The 17,312-nt window shown below is 50.7% G+C and overlaps 1 protein-coding gene across 1 annotated transcript; it reads right to left on the reverse strand.

The window, feature by feature from the left end:
• Positions 1 to 1,307: 1,307 nt before the first annotated feature.
• UPK1A (uroplakin 1A) lies at positions 1,308 to 14,122 on the reverse strand. Its single transcript, XM_069604875.1, has 8 exons — positions 13,905 to 14,122; positions 12,128 to 12,215; positions 5,560 to 5,760; positions 4,426 to 4,500; positions 3,686 to 3,790; positions 2,449 to 2,628; positions 2,274 to 2,357; positions 1,308 to 1,782 (listed from the first exon to the last, which is right to left on the reverse strand). Exons 2-8 carry the CDS (start codon positions 12,188 to 12,190, stop codon positions 1,738 to 1,740), a joined length of 753 nt encoding a protein of 250 aa, XP_069460976.1. The 5' UTR covers positions 12,191 to 12,215; positions 13,905 to 14,122; the 3' UTR covers positions 1,308 to 1,737.
• Positions 14,123 to 17,312: the final 3,190 nt, after the last annotated feature.

Raw genomic sequence — 17,312 nt, forward strand, 5'->3', positions numbered from 1 at the left:
TAACCTGGGGAACCGATTTTTACACAATAAAATTGCGGAACAATTAGCAGAACTGGGGATATCATGGCCACATACCATTTATTTTATTGTTACTCGATAAATTAAAACACAGCACTTAACCAGCTTTAGTCGAAGCCTTTACTACTCAGTACCACCAGTAGAGAACGGCTTTATTAGCAGGGTGCCAACCGATGTGTTTCAGTGCCTTGCTGGAGCCAGAAGTAAGTAAACTAGTAACTTCTATCAACCCTAGGCAACAGTCCAGGGCAATTGCTCATGGGAGTTCTAACACCCAGCAAGCCACAGGTTTCAGACCCCTGCCCTAGCAGGCAACAAAACCATGTTCTTCCCATTAAGCATTCGGCATCTGTCCATCTTAAAAGGAGAATTGACCAAGCCAGTGTGCGCTATGGCAGCAGCTATGCACTTGAACCCTGTCAACCCATGGCCCAAATGGCCACGGAGCACAACAGGAACGGTCAGGCACAAAACACGTGTAGTAGGATACTGCTTGAAGATCTTGGCTCATGCCCCAGGAGAGGTATATGGTAGAATTGGAAACTCAGGCTAGCCCAGGGGAGTGGCCATTTGGCAAGCCCATTTAACTTCCCTCATTTGCCCAATTATACGGGATATTAACCAGGAAAACGATGCTATGTGTACGTGACGAACTGCAAATTGAATTTGCATTCACTATTTTAACGCCATTCGTTGGTAAAAAAAAAAAAAAAAATCCATGCTTATGGATTATGCAAACCAACCCGGCCCTTTTATCCTCTGCAGTGCCAATTTAAAAAAGCATTTAGTGAAGTGCAGTCGCACCTTTAAGAAAAGTCATCCTTATAGTAGCCTGGCTCGAAATGTGCTGCATCCTGCAGATTCCTTCCAAATCAAGAACCGCCATGGGGACAGCGCTTCATGAGAATATTTGAACCAACGTCTAATTCTCGAATCCAGTCACTTGGTCGCCGATGAGCACCCATTGCTGGACAGACAGATGTGGACAGTCTATCCACGCTTGCACCACCTTCTAAGCAAAGGTGGTCACCGAATAGCTGCTGCATTACAATTCATGGGGTTACTCAAGACTAGTAAACTGTCATTTGCCTGGCATCCTCCAAATCACAACGGGTAGTGCAGGATGCCCAGCGCAAAGGTCTCAGCCATTCCCCAGAAGGTTTGCACAAGACATTAGTGAAGCAGAAGCCTTCACACAAACGTGAAATTCTACAGACCAAGGGCAATACTTTTTTGCAAATGCAGAGGGTAAGTTAATCTAGTTAGTTTATGAAAGATTGAAACAGACATTAGTGGTAAAGAAACTTTATTACGTGATACATGAATATACAAAATTTAGATACAAAATGTGTACATCTCGTGCCAAGGCAACTCCCAACACCTCGGCTACGGCACGTGAGGTTCTGCCTTCAAGCTTCACAGAGCCGCACCAGCCCTCGGCCCCAGCCCTCAGCTAAAAGTCCTAAAGCGGGACATTAAAATAGACGCGTGGGCACTTGCTGAAGCATCCTTTAAAAACAAGGATCCATTTCAGCTTTATCCAGGGTGCCATGGCAACGGGACCCACTCATAAATAGTCGGGTCCTATAATTTGCTACCCCTTCCCAAGACAGGTAAATTAGGGGTGATGTGGGTTTCCCCCACCAGCACCCACTAGATAAGTCACTTGTTACACAATCCCAGGTGGCAACACGCTGACCAGATCGCAAGTGGGGAGCCTCAGAGTTTAGTGTAGTAGAACATCTCGGCGAGCATCACCAGAAGCTGAAAGGAGAAAAGACAATTTAGCACACCATCAACCTCCAGGGTGTGAGCTGCAGCCTACAGAAGCTTTCCACAGCACCCAAATTAGATAGTTGGCAAGAAGCACACCAGATACGCGTTGAAAGGTTACACCGCCCAGCAGGAGGTCTAAATCAGTTAAAGCCATCATACCACCCACCTCAGGTTCCAAAGCGCCATCCCCACCTGCGTATACAGCAGCTTATCTGGAGCCATGTTGAGCACACAGGGGATACGGAGGTCGTGGAAATGGATGGTGGTGGTACTCGGCTGGACCAGTTTCCACCATGCCCGGACAACTAGTCCTAGTTTTGCACTGTTACACCCCACAAAGTATCAGAGACACAAGTGATCCAAGGTCCATTTTAACATCCCATTGCCCCCCCCCCTGTCTCCCACCCCATAGAGACCAGGTCAACGATTCACAGCCCCTAAAAAGTCCACTAGATGCCCAAAAATAAAACAATTCTTACCGTCCACATCAGAATGGCAAAGCCGAACCAAGAGATGCCCCAGGTATAACTGTTAATGGCGTTGCTGATGTGATCCCAACAGCCCTGGTGCACAAGGAAGAGGGTAAAGTTAATACAGCAGCCCTGCAGTAAACCACATAATGTTACCCCCATAGACCGAGGTCCAGTGCATTACCTGGGTGTAAATGTAGCCTTCGGCACCCACACGGCAGCCCTCCTGGTTGATGGGAAGGAAGTTGGCATCCCTGATGCAGCAGAAAAATGGCCATGGGGCTACAAACTCCGTGTACTGGTTACGGAATGTTGACGTGTATTGGATCCAGTCGGCTGGGCCTTTGACACCACAACACTGCTTCTGTAGGACACAGAATGGCCGTCAGACTGGTGTGCATGAACCACAACATCAGCAGCAGCAGCTGGGACCCAAACTGCCATGCCATCAAAGCTTTGTGGGAGTGACTGAGCACACTGGTGGATGGGAAGGAGAGGGGTAGTCCAGGAAAAACGACACCCGACCACCTCCAACATTGAGGACCAGCAACTTGCTACAGCCAGAAGCATTGGACAACTCGACTAATGAGTGCTTAAACTGCAGCCTGCAAGAAACCCCACTGGGCAGGCAGCCAGTGTGCACTGCAAGGGATTAGGTTCTCATGGGCAAGATGCTAAATTATGAAAATGAAAATCAAGTCGTAGCAACAGCGATACACCCTTGCATTACAACAGCCATTAGCACGCCAATCAGACTTTGCAACAACTCGTTCCATTCCTTTAGCATAACACTACGTTTAAACGGAATGCTCACGTACCACCATGAAAAACCCTCAAAGAAAACTATTAGTTTTCTGGTGCTTGTTCACGCATGTACATGTCAAAACGTGCAGCACAAGGGGAAGGATGCTGCAGTGGCAGACAATGAAGACCCCCCCCTATCTTCCACGGACCTAAGAACGCAAAGTAATTTGGGTTGCCAGGATCACTTAATCCAAAACGCACGCAATACAGGAGATTCACCAATGGGACAAAACCAATAATGCCCCATGCCCCCCGCCCATGCTGAAGAGTACCGGATTGGGGAGGGTGGTAAAATACAAACTGTTCAGTCTGGGGAGGGCCAGAGCATGGTATGCAATAGAGGTGCTACAAGACTATGCCCGAGTGCCAAGCAGTGGGAGAGGCTGGCACACCTGTAGATTGGTGGGCGACAACTCACAAGCTTAGATGAGCGAGGCACGTTTTTTAAGTTTGAAGCTTGGATATAGGAACAAGTCCTGGTTTGCCACTCGAACCCCTGGGTTGCAGCACAGGATTATAAAAGTGCACGTGTGCATGTATGAGCCCACCAGGGCTTGCCCAGTCGGGCCTCTGGTTCCAAGACACAGCCTGCTTCAGACGTGGCTGGAGCAACTTACCTCCATCATCATGCGGTTCCAAAGTAGGGTCAACTCCCGACCCTGCGGGCTGGAGTCGGTGTAATACTGCAACATTTGCTTCTGAACCACGTTGGAGTTGATCATCTATTGATGACAAAGACGGAAGGAAACCGGGAATTACAAAGATGTCGGCATGGAAAGACTGGCTGGAGTTCAAGCCAGTCTGTCAATACGCAAGACTTGGCCATCAAACTTTCAGAGCTTCGCGTCTCCTGCACCTAGACGCGTAGCAATCAGACAGTACAACCAGGTGGGGCAAATACCACTGCACTAGGAACCAACTTGCCTCTGCAGCCAGTGCTTGTGGGCCAGAGCAGTAAACAAACTTCTCTCATGGTTCTTTACTATGAGTAACAAGTTGCATGGAGTAATGATTGGAAAAGTAGGCTCCAAGGCTGTACCCAGCACTCCAAGAAAACGATTGCCACCCTTACCAAGGATTCTGTGTCAGGACCACCTTTGCAATCAAGTCTCCTGCAACAGTACATGTTCAACTAGTTGCCAGAAGGAGACTGGCTTCGGTCGGTGCAGAGGCCACTAATCACATGCAGTTATAGCTCAGAACACGCTACATCAGGTTAAAGTGGCCCCAACCTGGCGGCTCACTTAATAGAGGCAATACCAAATCCTGACCCCCCCCCCCCCCAACCCACAGTACAGCAGTCAATACAGACCACCCACGCCAGTTCCCGCACAACGCCTTTGGCTCTGGTACTCACGTAGTCTCGGTGTGTAAAGGAAGTGATGCACGAGGCGCACTCAAAGATGTAGACGATCAGCATCAGGACAAGGTACTACAGAGACAGAAGGAAATCAGAAGCCAGGTCAGAACGACCAAAGAACAGCAATGAGCCGGCACAGCAAGCTTTGGAATCAGTGGCAGACTGGCATAGGACCATTGGCAACAAAAAAGTGGACCACCACGTGCAATTGAACCAATTGTCGAGTGAGAACGACACTGCATGCAAGAACGTGGGCTGGCAGCAACCATCTTCCAAGTGAAAGGTAGTCGACGGGGGTGGACTGGAAGCAAAAGAGGCCCTGGAAATCATTTTCAAAGTGACCCCATTAAACAATTTTTAGCAATCCCACCACTCCCCCCCCCCCCAATTCCCGCACAAGAGACCCAGGGTCCATAGACCTACTGGGAAATCTCCAGAGTTCCCTGTAGGGCAGTCCAATTAATCAAAGTTTAGCGTCTCAGAACTGGCTGGGGGGGGGGGGGCGAACACCCCCCCCCAGCCTTACTTTACAAAACCTTTAACACATGCATTCCAATCTGAATGCCTTCACAGACTGGGGCATACTCCTAGAACCCAGGTCCCTCATCTGCTCTATACCATACTGCCCATAAGCTTTTATGGAAGGGAATGCAAAGTGCACCAAGAAACAAGTCGTTTTATGTACAACTGCAGTGCCCATTTAAGCTACACGCCCATGCGCGAGTGGCCATTTTTTGCAAGCCGCTTCCCCACCTGCCACTAGGGACTTTGCAGCAAGAGTAATGACAGCTATTTGGGCAGCCAGCATAGACCGTCAAGAAGAGCAGATACCAGCCCATGCAGGAAAGGATTGTCACAATAGCTATCTGGGGTAGAAATACTCGCAGAGCAAGAGCAGTGGAATATTTTCAGGTAGGGCAACAAGGGATTTCGCAGTTCAGCAAAAGGTGCGGCACAAGCAGAGCTGTCCGCAGCATGCAGTCTTGCCGACTCAACTCAGAAGGGCGTAGTACTGAACTAAGATGGGGTATTGTGTAAATATGCCTGGAAGCTTGCATAATCAGCACTTAATACGTCCTACAAACTCCCACGTTCATAAACCACAGTGTTCCTCCATCAGTGCCCACGTACCGTCATGACCATGGTCCTGCTGCCCCGCAAGGTTGCCAGAACGCCGTAGATCCCCAGCATGAAGAACGAGAAGCCACAGAAGATGGCGATCCAGCCCCCAGCAAACACATCATCCTTGCCCGTCACTCCCAGGATGGGGTACACCTTGAAAGGGTCGGTCGTGGCCCAGATGGTTTCTGCAAACAGCGCTAAACCGGACATCTGAGGAGAGGTGGACAACGTTACAAAGGCAACAAAAACAAAGTGAAATACCCCTCTGCCATCCACAAGGCAGCAGTGGCACTACAGCCACGTCTGCAGTACACAGTACAGCTTAGCCACACAAAGCAAATATTTTAATCTTTCCAGGTTTCATTGAAAGCAATACAGAATTCAGGCAAGTTTTAAGTCATTAGTATGCAAAAAACGAATGCACAGGTTGGACATGCTTGCACCAATGCCCCACTTGCCGGCTAGTGCAGCGGTGCACGTGCCCCCACCAATGCCCCACTTGCTGGCGCAGCAGTGCACATGCCCCCACCGATGCCCCACTTGCCGGCTAGCACAGCAGTGCACGTGCCCCCACCGATGCCCCACTTGCTGGCTAGCACAGTAGTACACGTGCCCCCACCGATGCCCCACTTGCCGGCTAGCACAGCAGTGCACGTGCCCCCACCGATGCCCCACTTGCTGGCTAGCACAGTAGTACACGTGCCCCCACCGATGCCCCACTTGCCGGCTAGCACAGCAGTGCACGTGCCCCCACTGGTGCCCCACTTGCTGGCTAGCACAGTAGTACACGTTCCCCCACCGATGCCCCACTTGCTGGCTAGCGCAGTGGTGCATGTGCCCCCACCGATGCCCCACTTGCTGGCTAGCACAGTAGTGCACGTGCCCCCACCGATGCCCCACTTGCTGGCTAGCACCGCAGTGCACGTGCCCCCACCGATGCCCCACTTGCCAGCTAGCGCAGTGGTGCACGTGCCCCCACTGATCACTTGCCGGCCAGCACAGCAGTTCATGTGCCCCCACCGATGCCCCACTTGCCAGCTAGCGCAGTGGTGCATGTGCCCCCACTGATCACTTGCCGGCTAGCACAGCAGTGCACGTGCCCCCACCGATGCCCCACTTGCCGGCTAGCACAGCAGTGCACGTGCCCCCACCGATGCCCCACTTGCCAGCTAGCACAGCAGTGCACGTGCCCCCCACCGATGCCCCACTTGCCGGCTAGCACAGTAGTACACGTGCCCCCACCGATGCCCCACTTGCCAGCTAGCGCAGTGGTGCATGTGCCCCCACTGATCACTTGCCGGCTAGCACAGCAGTTCACGTGCCCCCACCGATTCCCCACTTGCCGGCTAGCACAGCAGTGCACGTGCCCCCCACCGATGCCCCACTTGCCAGCTAGCACAGCAGTGCACGTGCCCCCCCCACCGATGCCCCACTTGCCGGCTAGCACAGTAGTACACGTGCCCCCACCGATGCCCCACTTGCCAGCTAGCGCAGTGGTGCATGTGCCCCCACTGATCACTTGCCGGCTAGTGCACATGCCCCCACCGATGCCCCACTTGCCGGCTAGTGCAGCGGTGCGGATGGTGTACGCACAGGCCAGACGGGGGCCCTTTATGGCGCTACCAAGTCACCAGGACTTTAATAATGAATTGTTTCCAAACAAAGTCAAACGCAAAACTGCTATGATGCAAAGATCACTGAAGTTATTACACAAAGGCAACTCTGGGTCACAGACCTCTGGGCAAGAATCCAAAGTCGAACCAGATTTTTCTATGGTTTGATGAAAACTACAGTACTAGAATACAAAGTTATAATGCATCACACGCAACAGTAAATTGCCTGCCCAAAGCCACACCACTCATCCCTATACGAGAGTGTGATTTGCCCCTCAAGCAAAATCAGCTCTACCACATAGCGCATAAGAGGAACACAAAATAACCTGGCGAGCACGAAGTTAGATGCCGGCTTTGGGGCAGTTTTTAGAGAATAACTGGTTTATATGGTTGGATTGCCTTACTGCCACCATGCCATAGCTCTGCAGGTAAAGTCAGGACCGATTCAGAATTTGGAACAGGCCCTTCATTGGTTTAAAAAGCAATTCATTGCAAAGGCAGGTTTCGCATTAGAAGTCGCTTCAGCCAAATGTGCACACCGCCAGGGCTATGCTGCTGCAGGCTCCTAGACTCATGCCATGATAACTGGCCTGGCGCCATCCCATGAGAGCCGTACATACCAGCCCTATTCCTCACTAGCCAGTCAGGGGCACTTAAAATAGTGGGCAGCGAGCCTTGTTCTGTAGTAGTTTCCAGAGGGGGGCTTCAGCTCTGGAAAAGAACCAAGCCCTGTAGTCTTTGGTGGCCGAGGGGCAATTTGAGTGTGCCCAAACACCTATAGGTTGCATACCAATGGCCTTTGTGGTGAGCCATCTACTGACCAAGTAATAGAAAGGCCAGCCTCACGGTTTCATTTTTTGTGCTATTCCCCTTCAACCTTAAACACCAAGCTCTATTGCTGGATTTTAACCCCTTAGCGAGTGGGACCCTTTGCCCGTTTACCTTTGGATTTTGCTTTTGCACTGGTTTTGGAGTCTGAAATCTCCATAGGCATCTGCTTGTAGTACGACAGTACCTTCAGTGCAGTGTCACTGAGACACCCTTTAGATTTCCATTGGTTCAAGTACCTTTTCTTGTGTGAACCAGTTCCCAAGAATAGTAAAATGTAGGTCAAGCGCACCATCTTATGGTGACTGCTAAGGATTACATAGTAGCCCCTTACCCTCACTACTGGCAGGTGGCAGTGGTTTACTTTCCCCTACTTTGCGTTTTCTACTCAGGCTGAAATCTACTGCAGTACAGCGCCCATGTGTGACCATTTCTATCAAAATGACCCCAGTCTTTTTTCGCCATTCTCCTTTTGTGAGGTCTTTCTTGGGTTTTACTATGTGCGTTGACAGGTTTGAACCTGTTTGTCTTGCCTTAGGCAACCTTAAACCCGCTCCAGTGCATCTGGAAGGACAAGATGTGAGCCCGAATGCAACTAGTCCCTGTTAGCCGGCTGTCCTTTCAGGCTTTGTATGAAAGGAAGAAACCTGCTTGAAAGGCGAAGGTTTTGGGACTACAGGCAGAAGGAGAAACAGATGAACTTCTCCCCTTGGGTTAGTGGGACCAACTAACCCTGAGACCAACTCCAGTGGACCACCATCCCCACCTCGCGTGTCTCCATTGCTCCGGAAATGGAATGACAGGGGTTGCGTGTCTGTAGTAGCATGCAATGTCTGCTGCGGAACGAATCTGGCTAGAAGCTCCAGGAGAGAAGCAGGACCTCCAGATCCAGAGTCCCCTCACCAGAGTGCCGGACTGAGGGAGCAAAGAGGGCCCAGTGGCCAAGGTCTACAATTGTGCCATTTGTTAAGCGCTGACAGACGTAAAATGAGCCCATAGCTGCTGATTACGTCCCAAGTATGTCCTCTTGTACTCACACCTTTGGCTCAGGAACAGTCTGCACTGCTGTAGCACGACAGAATCCAGTTGGACAGCACGCTCCTCTAAGTTGGGAATTGCATTGCCTTACCGTTTAGAGTCTATTTCAACTTAATCACTGACTTAGCTTGTGACCCTACAAGTGATTTTCTAATAAAGTAACTTTGTGCAAGACTGGCCTAAGAAGTGCAACAGATCCATAGAGTGTTGGACATTCGGCTGGCCTGGCTCCCTGCAGACTCTTCCAGCCCACTGACTTGCTATTTTGTCCCTCGTAGGTGGTAACTTGTTTTAGACTGTTACTGCCGGGAAAGACTTGTCCTCACATCTACAGAGAACCTGTTAACCCCTTCCTTTCTGCAACCTCAGAATCTGCAAAGTATTGTGATACATAAATGCCATTACTGTCCTTGTGATTGAAGTCACCACATGGTGTAGTAATCCTGTAAGAAGCCTAGCCAAAGATTATCCACAAACTTGTTTTGATTCTGGAAAGTCATTTCAAAGTACATTTATATTACTAGAACCAATTGCCTTTTTAAAGAACGCTTATCAACTTTGTATAACTGAAAACTCGAAGTGTTAGTGGTCTACTTGTATTTATAGATCTCATTTGTACACCTCTACAGCTCACATGAGAGCGCTCAGTCACACCACCAACTTGTGTACTACAGATCTATACCAGACGAAACGGCTGGCGGGGTGTGAAAAAGTGGGCTATCCAAGTACAGGAATTGCAGTATGCCCTGTCACCACCTTGCAAACAAACTAGCCCCCCTTAGCCATTTGGCTTCTGTGATGCTTGGTGCATGGCAATTAAAGTCAATCAATACCCGGCCTACAGCACATGTCAAAGGAAAGCACCAGCGTGCACAAGACAGTTGCCCACCTGCCATGGGGACCACAAAGGCAGGCAGCAGGTAATTCCCATCCCCATTTGGCACACGTGTGTTCTGGGACATTGTTCGACAGCCAACTTGGTGCGATGGGTCACCATGCAAGCTCAATTTACATGGGGCAGGATTGAGCCTCTGACCACACCCGGATTCTCCCATAAACCAGATATGTAGCCCCCAAAGTGGTGCCTTCAAGTCACAACATTGGGACATACAGCCAAAAAGCCCTTCCATTTCTCTCAAATATCCTACGAGATAGAGTCAGTTGGGAAGCAGCCGTCACTGAATCCAAGGCAGTGGTCCTCAAACTGTGGGACAGGCTCCCCAACGGGGAGGAGGCTCTCCCAAAAAGTACAGCAACTGCCCTTAATAGAAAATCCGAGGGGCCTAGCAACAACACTTACTCAAGACGGGGCTGGGCATTATACAAAGTTTGAATACCACTGATCTAGGGCGCGTGACTATCAGCTAGAGAAACTCACTGCACAGTGACATCCATGAGCAGAAGAGGACCCCGTCACAGCTTGTATCCCAAACCTAGTGCTTTTAAGTCATGTATAGAATCCATATATGGGACTGGTTGGAATCTCAGGGGCTACAACCAAAAGGCTAGCTAGCCCACAGTCCCAACATAACCGTAGCCCCGGGTCTTTCAGACCTAGCAACACCCCTAGGATGAGCCATTGAACAGCTGTAGCATGTTCAACAAGCATCGGCAAGAAGGTGAAAACGCCCCGTGGGATTTAGAAGTAGAGCAGCTCGGCCTCCAAGTTTGGGAAGCTTGGACATAAGAGCAGCAGACAGCCCATTAGCCCAAATACAGCAGCACGAGGGGTGAACAAGATAGCGAGCAGCATGGAACCACCTCCGCGAGGGCAACATTCAACTGCAGAAATGCCACTGGGCAGTCAGGCACAAGAAAGCCTTCACAATTAGGGGCTCCATCTGCCCCAGACAGCAGGTAACCTCGAGAGCATCGGCGACAACTGAAGCTCGCCACCCAGACCATACAAATGCACCCCGTACTTTCCACAAAAAACGTGGCACACTCGTTTACTCAGTCTCAATGGTATTGCAGTAATCTGAGCCCAAACTTGCAAGAGGAGTGCAACACGAACGGGGTGCCCTGCCGCTTAAAGGTGAACTGGGCGCTGTAAATCCATGTGGGCTCCACAGGTCGCCAGGGGAAGTGTATAACGCAGGATGAGAGCTACCGAAATCTAAAATAAGATAGGCCAATAAGCATATGAACAACCTTTAGGCTGAGCACTCAAAAAAACACTGACAACGGAGGAGGTGGGGCAGGGTGCCACAGAACTGCCCGACCACCTCCTTGGTGTAAACTCCCACAAATAAAGTTGCTCCCGAACAGGCAAGCGGACGTTATTAACACCGTCTTCGAAACAGAAGAGGAGAGGAGAGGGGGTTCAGCCCACCCACAGAGCATGGTCCCGACCCACAATGCAATCTGGGATTTCGTTACCCTCAAGACGACCCGGTGAAGCGCGTCACTGGTACTGTCACCAAAACCCCCAGCAGCTGCACCCAGGGGAGAGCGCATGCAGGAGGCACTGTAGGTAAAACTTTAACACAAAGCCTGGGTCTTCCACACAGGTATCACCCAGCCATAGAGTACCGGTGAGAAACACCCCCCCACCCCCAACCCAGTAGAGGGGGTAGCCATGGGCACCACCCACAACCCCCAAATCCCCTCTGTCCGGTCATGCCAAGGCTGCTGCCCCCAGGAGACAGCTGGAGGCCAACACGTCCTGAACACCAGGGACACCTGTTCGACAGCATTCCCGCCACCACAACTGAACCCAAACCCGCGCCTCATTCCTGAGGCGGGAGGGAATGAGGGGCGAGAAAAGAATGACTCATTTTGCCCTCAAGAGAATACGAAAAAAAAACAGTATGTACAGGGGCTGCAGTGCCGATCATAACGCGAAACATGTCGGATGCCAGTGCGAGCATCTCAGGCCCTTGCATGTATTTGCCCCCAAAATCATGCTCCTATAGTAACCCAATCGCAGGCAACCCCCCTCCCCCCAGGAGGGGTGGCCGTGCAACACGTGTTGTGGTACCTAACCGTCAGTGCCCTAAACAACTCTTACCAACCGTCAGGTATAGCAAATGGTTTCCTGTGGAAATGTAGACCAGCCCCACTGGCCACACCCCCGCCCACAAAAACCAAAGTCTTACCGTGATGACGACATTCCCAAGGATCAGAAGAACAACAAGACCAGGCGATCCCTTGTCCGCCATCACTGCAGTTCACGAGAATAGTTTTCTGAAACAAAAACAGAAGGTGGTTAAGTAAGGAGATGGCACAGCTCTCCGAAGGGAGAACCCGACCCCCTCAGAGCCCACTGACCCCACAAACCGGTCTGGCCTGCTGCCCCTGGGAGCGTCACTACAGCCTAGACCGCAGCTTAACTCAAAGTATTTGGAGTTCGTCCTACAGGGACTCCAATCCCTACACATTGAACTCACTGAGCCATCACACGGTTCAATGAGTTACCTCGGACCCTATGCCCCACCCCGCAGTGTTGCTTTGCCATGTAACTGGTTCCGAGAGCCCCCCACCCACCGAGTGTGAACTGGCCACCAGTAAGGCAGAGTGGGATGGGGCATTCCCACAAACAGCAGCCATTTGACTGCACTTCAATACGAGTGTGGCAGAGAAACGCCCAACGAGTGTCCCCTCCTTCCCGGGAGCGGGTTAACTAGTCGCCCCAAAAAGCCAGAGAGGACCTGGATATGAAGGTGCATTTAAAGCGGGATTAGTAGTTAGACCATGGAATTATCACAAGATTATGTTGAACGAGTGATATGAGGTACGAATTCCCTGCCTATTACCCTACGACCCAACCCCCAACCAGCAGCAATGAATAAAACCAACACTCGGTCGCTACAATGGGGCTCGAAGAAACCGGGCAGAAAACCATACCATGATGCCCACAGGCCCTCGGGGGTGGCGTGCGTCACAGCCCTAAAACGCTCAAGGCCCACAGCACAGCGCCAAAGGGCGCAGCCACTGCGCAGTCACCCGTGCCAGGCCCATGGCCCCATATCCCGGTACTAGACCGGGGACTGCTCGCGCCACACCCCGCCTCAAAACTATCACAAGAGCTGATGTGGGGGTAACTGGGACCTGGAAATCGTTTTCAAAGGGGCCCCATATTATATTTTCAGCAAGCCCGACCCTTTGGCTGTGGGAAAAGTGTAGAAGTTAAATAGGTTCGAACACAAGAGGCCCGGGGTGCAGAGGCCTACCGGGAAATCCCCAGAGTTCCCTCCAGGCCAGTCCAGCCCTGGCTGAGCCTTAGCGCCGTCAAGCCGGACAAGTAAGTTCACTTGTGGTACGAAAAGCACAGCATCTCCGGGGGCATGTTGGCTTGTGCGGCCCACTGGCTCGTGGCATTGTAACCGGGGAGAGACGGGTGGCTCGGTCCTACATGGCGGAGGAATCCTCCGCGTCGGTACCAACTAGTTGGGGCAATTATCCAATGTAAAAGTAGAACCACAGACTGACGTGCCATTGCCTTCATGTAACCGTGGCCTGGAAAGTCAGAAAGTAACCACGATAACAAAAAATAAATAAAGTTGTAATTGGAGGTTGGGCGTCGGGGAATTGCAGGCTGCTACTACCGTGATGCATGTATGACGTAAGAGAAACTGGAAAAGACCCCAAACGAAAGATAACGGAAGGTAGTCAAGGTACGCGCCGCATATGCACCTAATACTGCCCACAAGCGATGACTGGGAAAGCGGCGCACTTGGGTGGGGGTGGAAAGGCTGCAAGAAGACGCCCCTACAGCAGACACTATGAGGAGTTCAGAGAAGTCCTAGGTAGGCAAGGGCGCACCACTTCTGAACACCCATCTCTCAGTCCGACCTCTCTCAACTGGGTAACCCCCGCGCTCCTGCTGACCCCTCGGGTCACCTCAGCAGACTCCCCGGCACCCCCAACACGCACCTGTTCTCCTCTGCAATCGCGCGAATTCTGTAGCCAGCCTGCCCTCTGCTTCAGCCTCTTAAAGTCTACCTGGGGCTGCGCGGAAAACCCGGAGAGCAGGATCGACGGGTTGGGCTGAGCTCAGGTGTGGACAGGCCCCTCCCCGAGCACCTGCTGGGCCCTCTGTGGGAGAAGGGGGGCGGAGACACGCACCGGCTGGAGGTGGTTTGGGTCTCAGCTGTGCTCGGCCGGAGTGGCCTCCTGGTTCTGAAGTATGTAGATGTTTGGCGGGCGAGCGCCTTGATCCAAGCTTCGAGGCACCTCTTGGCATGCATATGCTTTGTAGCTCTGCGTGGTCACTTAAAGTAGGCGCCCATGGCTATAAATAGTAACGCTGAATTGGCAGCTTCTCAGAACTGCCGGGGGGGGTGGGGTGGTAGTAGCCGTAGCAGCCGTAGCCAAGAGGTAAGAAGCGCCATTCACAGGGCTGTGATGTACTATTGCCTGCTTGATTAGAGCCCAGGGTGCGATACCTGTCAGGGCTAGTCGACGTTTTTCTTATCTTCTTTTAGTGTTTTGTCTCATGTTTTGATAAGGCGATTGGAAGGGCAGCACAGCTCTGAGCCCCTTGAGGGTCGTCTCTTTCTGAGCTGTATTGTGGGGGTGACTCGAGCTCTGTGCCCAGTGGCGAGGGAGCTTTTGCTTTCTCTCTGTGCTTCTGTCCTGATTCTGAACTTATGAGGGGAGGGAACCTAGCAGGTGCGAGATGATGACTCGTGAAAGAGGCGTCCCCCCGAGGCGCTGAGCACTGGGGGCAGAATCTCGGGGTTCTGGTCATGAGAGAAAGAATCCCTGCTGGTGCTACTCACAGGTGGCAACATAAGGTGTACCTTTGGGTTCTATCTCTCAGAGGCAGAAGTTCATGGTTCAGGTCACTGGTGAACACACACGATCCCAGAGTTCTGTCAGTGGAAGCATAGCTTGGGGTTTAGTCACAGGGGCAGAACCCCGAAATTCGAGTCACTGTAGACCGCATTTCATGTTTCTGTTACTGAGGGCAACATCTCACGCCGTCCGCCGTCTGTCACACGAGGGAGACCTCCAGAACTTTAGGGTTCTAGGGGAATATTTTGAGGTTATAGAAACTGGACTCAGGGTTCTGATGCATTGTGGAAGCTTTTTGGGGTTATGGATGGTCACTTGAGGCAGAATCCCAGAGTTTTGGCGCCTGGGTTTAAAATGTTGCTGTTATGGCCACTGGACAATGGCAGAATCTCAGTGTTCTTCTGTCCCGGGGAACATTGTGGGGTTATGGTTACTGGAGGTCCTGGGGGGAAAATGTTTGGGGGCTTGTACAGTACAGTATGGTTATGGTCACTGCAAGCAGAAGAATTTCAAGAGTTAGGGTCCCGTGGGGAAGAATTTTAGGGTTATGGCCACTAGAGGCAAAATCTCAAAATGACGGTGCCTTGTGGAACCACTGTGAGGTTATGGTCACTGGAGGCAGACTCAGAGCCGAGATCCCTAGGAGAAGGATTTTGGGGTTGTGGTCACTGGAGGGCCCTGCAGGCGATTTGGGCTTATGATCACTGAACACAGAATCACTGTGTTCTAATCTCTTCTGGAGAATATTTGGGTTATGGTAATTGTAGTCAAAATGTCCGAGTTGTGGTCATTTGGGTATCATTTTGGGGTTATGGTAATTAGTGGCATAATATAAGAGTCCTATACCCCTCAGAAGAATTTTAGGGTTACAGTGCCTGCAGGCAGAATCTCAGAGTTCTAGTCCCTTGAGGACCATTGTGGTAGAATCTTTTGGTTTTAATCAGTGATGGTAGGATGATACCATTCTTTTCACTCGATGTGAAATATTCGGGAGCCTGGAGACAGAATATCAGGGTTGCATTTATTACGCCAGTATCTGGGGCTTCTGGTCACCAGTGGAAACTGGATAAAACCAGGTCGTTGGAGCCAGCCTCTCACAAGTCTGCATCTTGGGGAGAATGTTGGGGTTATTTTATTTAATTTTTTTTACTAGCAAACTTTTTAAAAGAAGAAAAAACAAATGAAAGGAACAATCAAAATCACAGACACAATGCTCACAATCAATGTCCTCGTCACATTGCACTGTGATAGAACTCGGATCATATTTCATGTTTCGTGTTCCACACTAGATATTGCTTTGAGTCCACATCAGTGTGTTTCGTCTTTCGCTATCAAGAAAGAATTCATTTTGTTCAAGTAATTGGTCAGGGCAAACGCTACTTTCCCCTTGCCATGTGCAAACATCAACCACTAGTCTTCGCCAGAGTTCTAAGCCATCCCTGGGCAATATAGAGTTAGATGTTTCAGAGTTTCCTGACCACTTGTACAGAATATGCAACTTTGGTTCGAGCCATGTTTTCTGTATCCCAGTCTTAGGCTCACCTTTGTGTTGAATAAGTTAAGTCGGGAAATCATCAGTGTGTTTCGGGAGTTTGTTCCTGGGGATTTCTCCAGGTGCTGCCGTAAATTATTACGGCCTTCTGGTTCTTTTGCAGAATCTTCCATCAGTTTGTATTGGCTTCGTCTATCAACTGTAGTGGCCCAGTCTAGTTCCCAGAGCTTTTTTTTTTTTTGTACAAAGTTTGGGTTGTTCTTCAAAGTTGTGCGATCAGTATTTAGATCTGCTAGATGTTTCTTGCATGCCAGCATCCATTTGGTCAGAATAGCGTCTTCACTTCCTTTTGCTAAATTAGCCAAGATGTCGACTATCAGCAATGATTATGTTATGTTACTTGGCATTTATATAGCACCTTATATATCATTGGTACGACCTCAAAGCGCTGGTAGGTTCAACGCCCTCGGGAACCGCAGTTCTAGTCAGTAGAGAGTGAGTATGTTGTATGGTGCTTGGGTGCACCGGATATGTGTGCTGCTGGTGTGGTTTTTGCATATCTGCTTCTTAGTGGTATGTGTGCTGCTGAGGAATCAGTTGGATGTGTTCAGTCTGGAGGGTGGACACCCAGACTGAGTTCTGGCTGCGTTGGGCCTGAGGAGAACGCCTAAACTAGCCGGTATGGGCTTCCTGTATGTAGATAGCGTATTCCATATTACTCTTGTGTTAATTGACACCAAACCTTGGGGTTATTGTGAATGGAGGCAGAATCTCAAATGTGTGGTATTTTGGGGAGTATATAGGTGTTACAGTCACTAGAGGCAGAACCAGCGTTCTGCTTGTCTGTGGCACATTTTTGGGTTATGGTGACTGGGGGCAGCATGTCAGAATGGTGGTTGCTTGGATTGTTATAGGGTTATGGTGACTGGAGGCAGCATGTCAGTGGGGTGGTTCCTTGGGTTCTTATAGGGTCATGGTGACTGGAGGCAGCATGTCAGAGTGGTGGTGCTTGGGTTTTTATAGGGTCATGGTGACTGGAGGCAGCATGTCAG

The sequence above is a fragment of the Ambystoma mexicanum genome, chromosome 1p (genome assembly GCF_040938575.1).
Source record: "Ambystoma mexicanum isolate Mex_15411 chromosome 1p, UKY_AmexF1_1, whole genome shotgun sequence".
Classification (NCBI taxonomy): domain Eukaryota; kingdom Metazoa; phylum Chordata; class Amphibia; order Caudata; family Ambystomatidae; genus Ambystoma; species Ambystoma mexicanum.

Coding starts and splice junctions, on each gene's coding strand:
- UPK1A (XM_069604875.1), bottom strand. CDS start 12,190: ATGGCGGACAAGGGATCGCCTGGTCTTGTTGTTCTTCTGATCCTTGGG. Junction 4,501..5,559: donor GCAGGACCATGGTCATGACG/GTACGTGGGCAC, acceptor CTGTCTCTGTAG/TACCTTGTCCTGATGCTGAT. Junction 2,629..3,685: donor GGAACCGCATGATGATGGAG/GTAAGTTGCTCC, acceptor TGTGTCCTACAG/AAGCAGTGTTGTGGTGTCAA.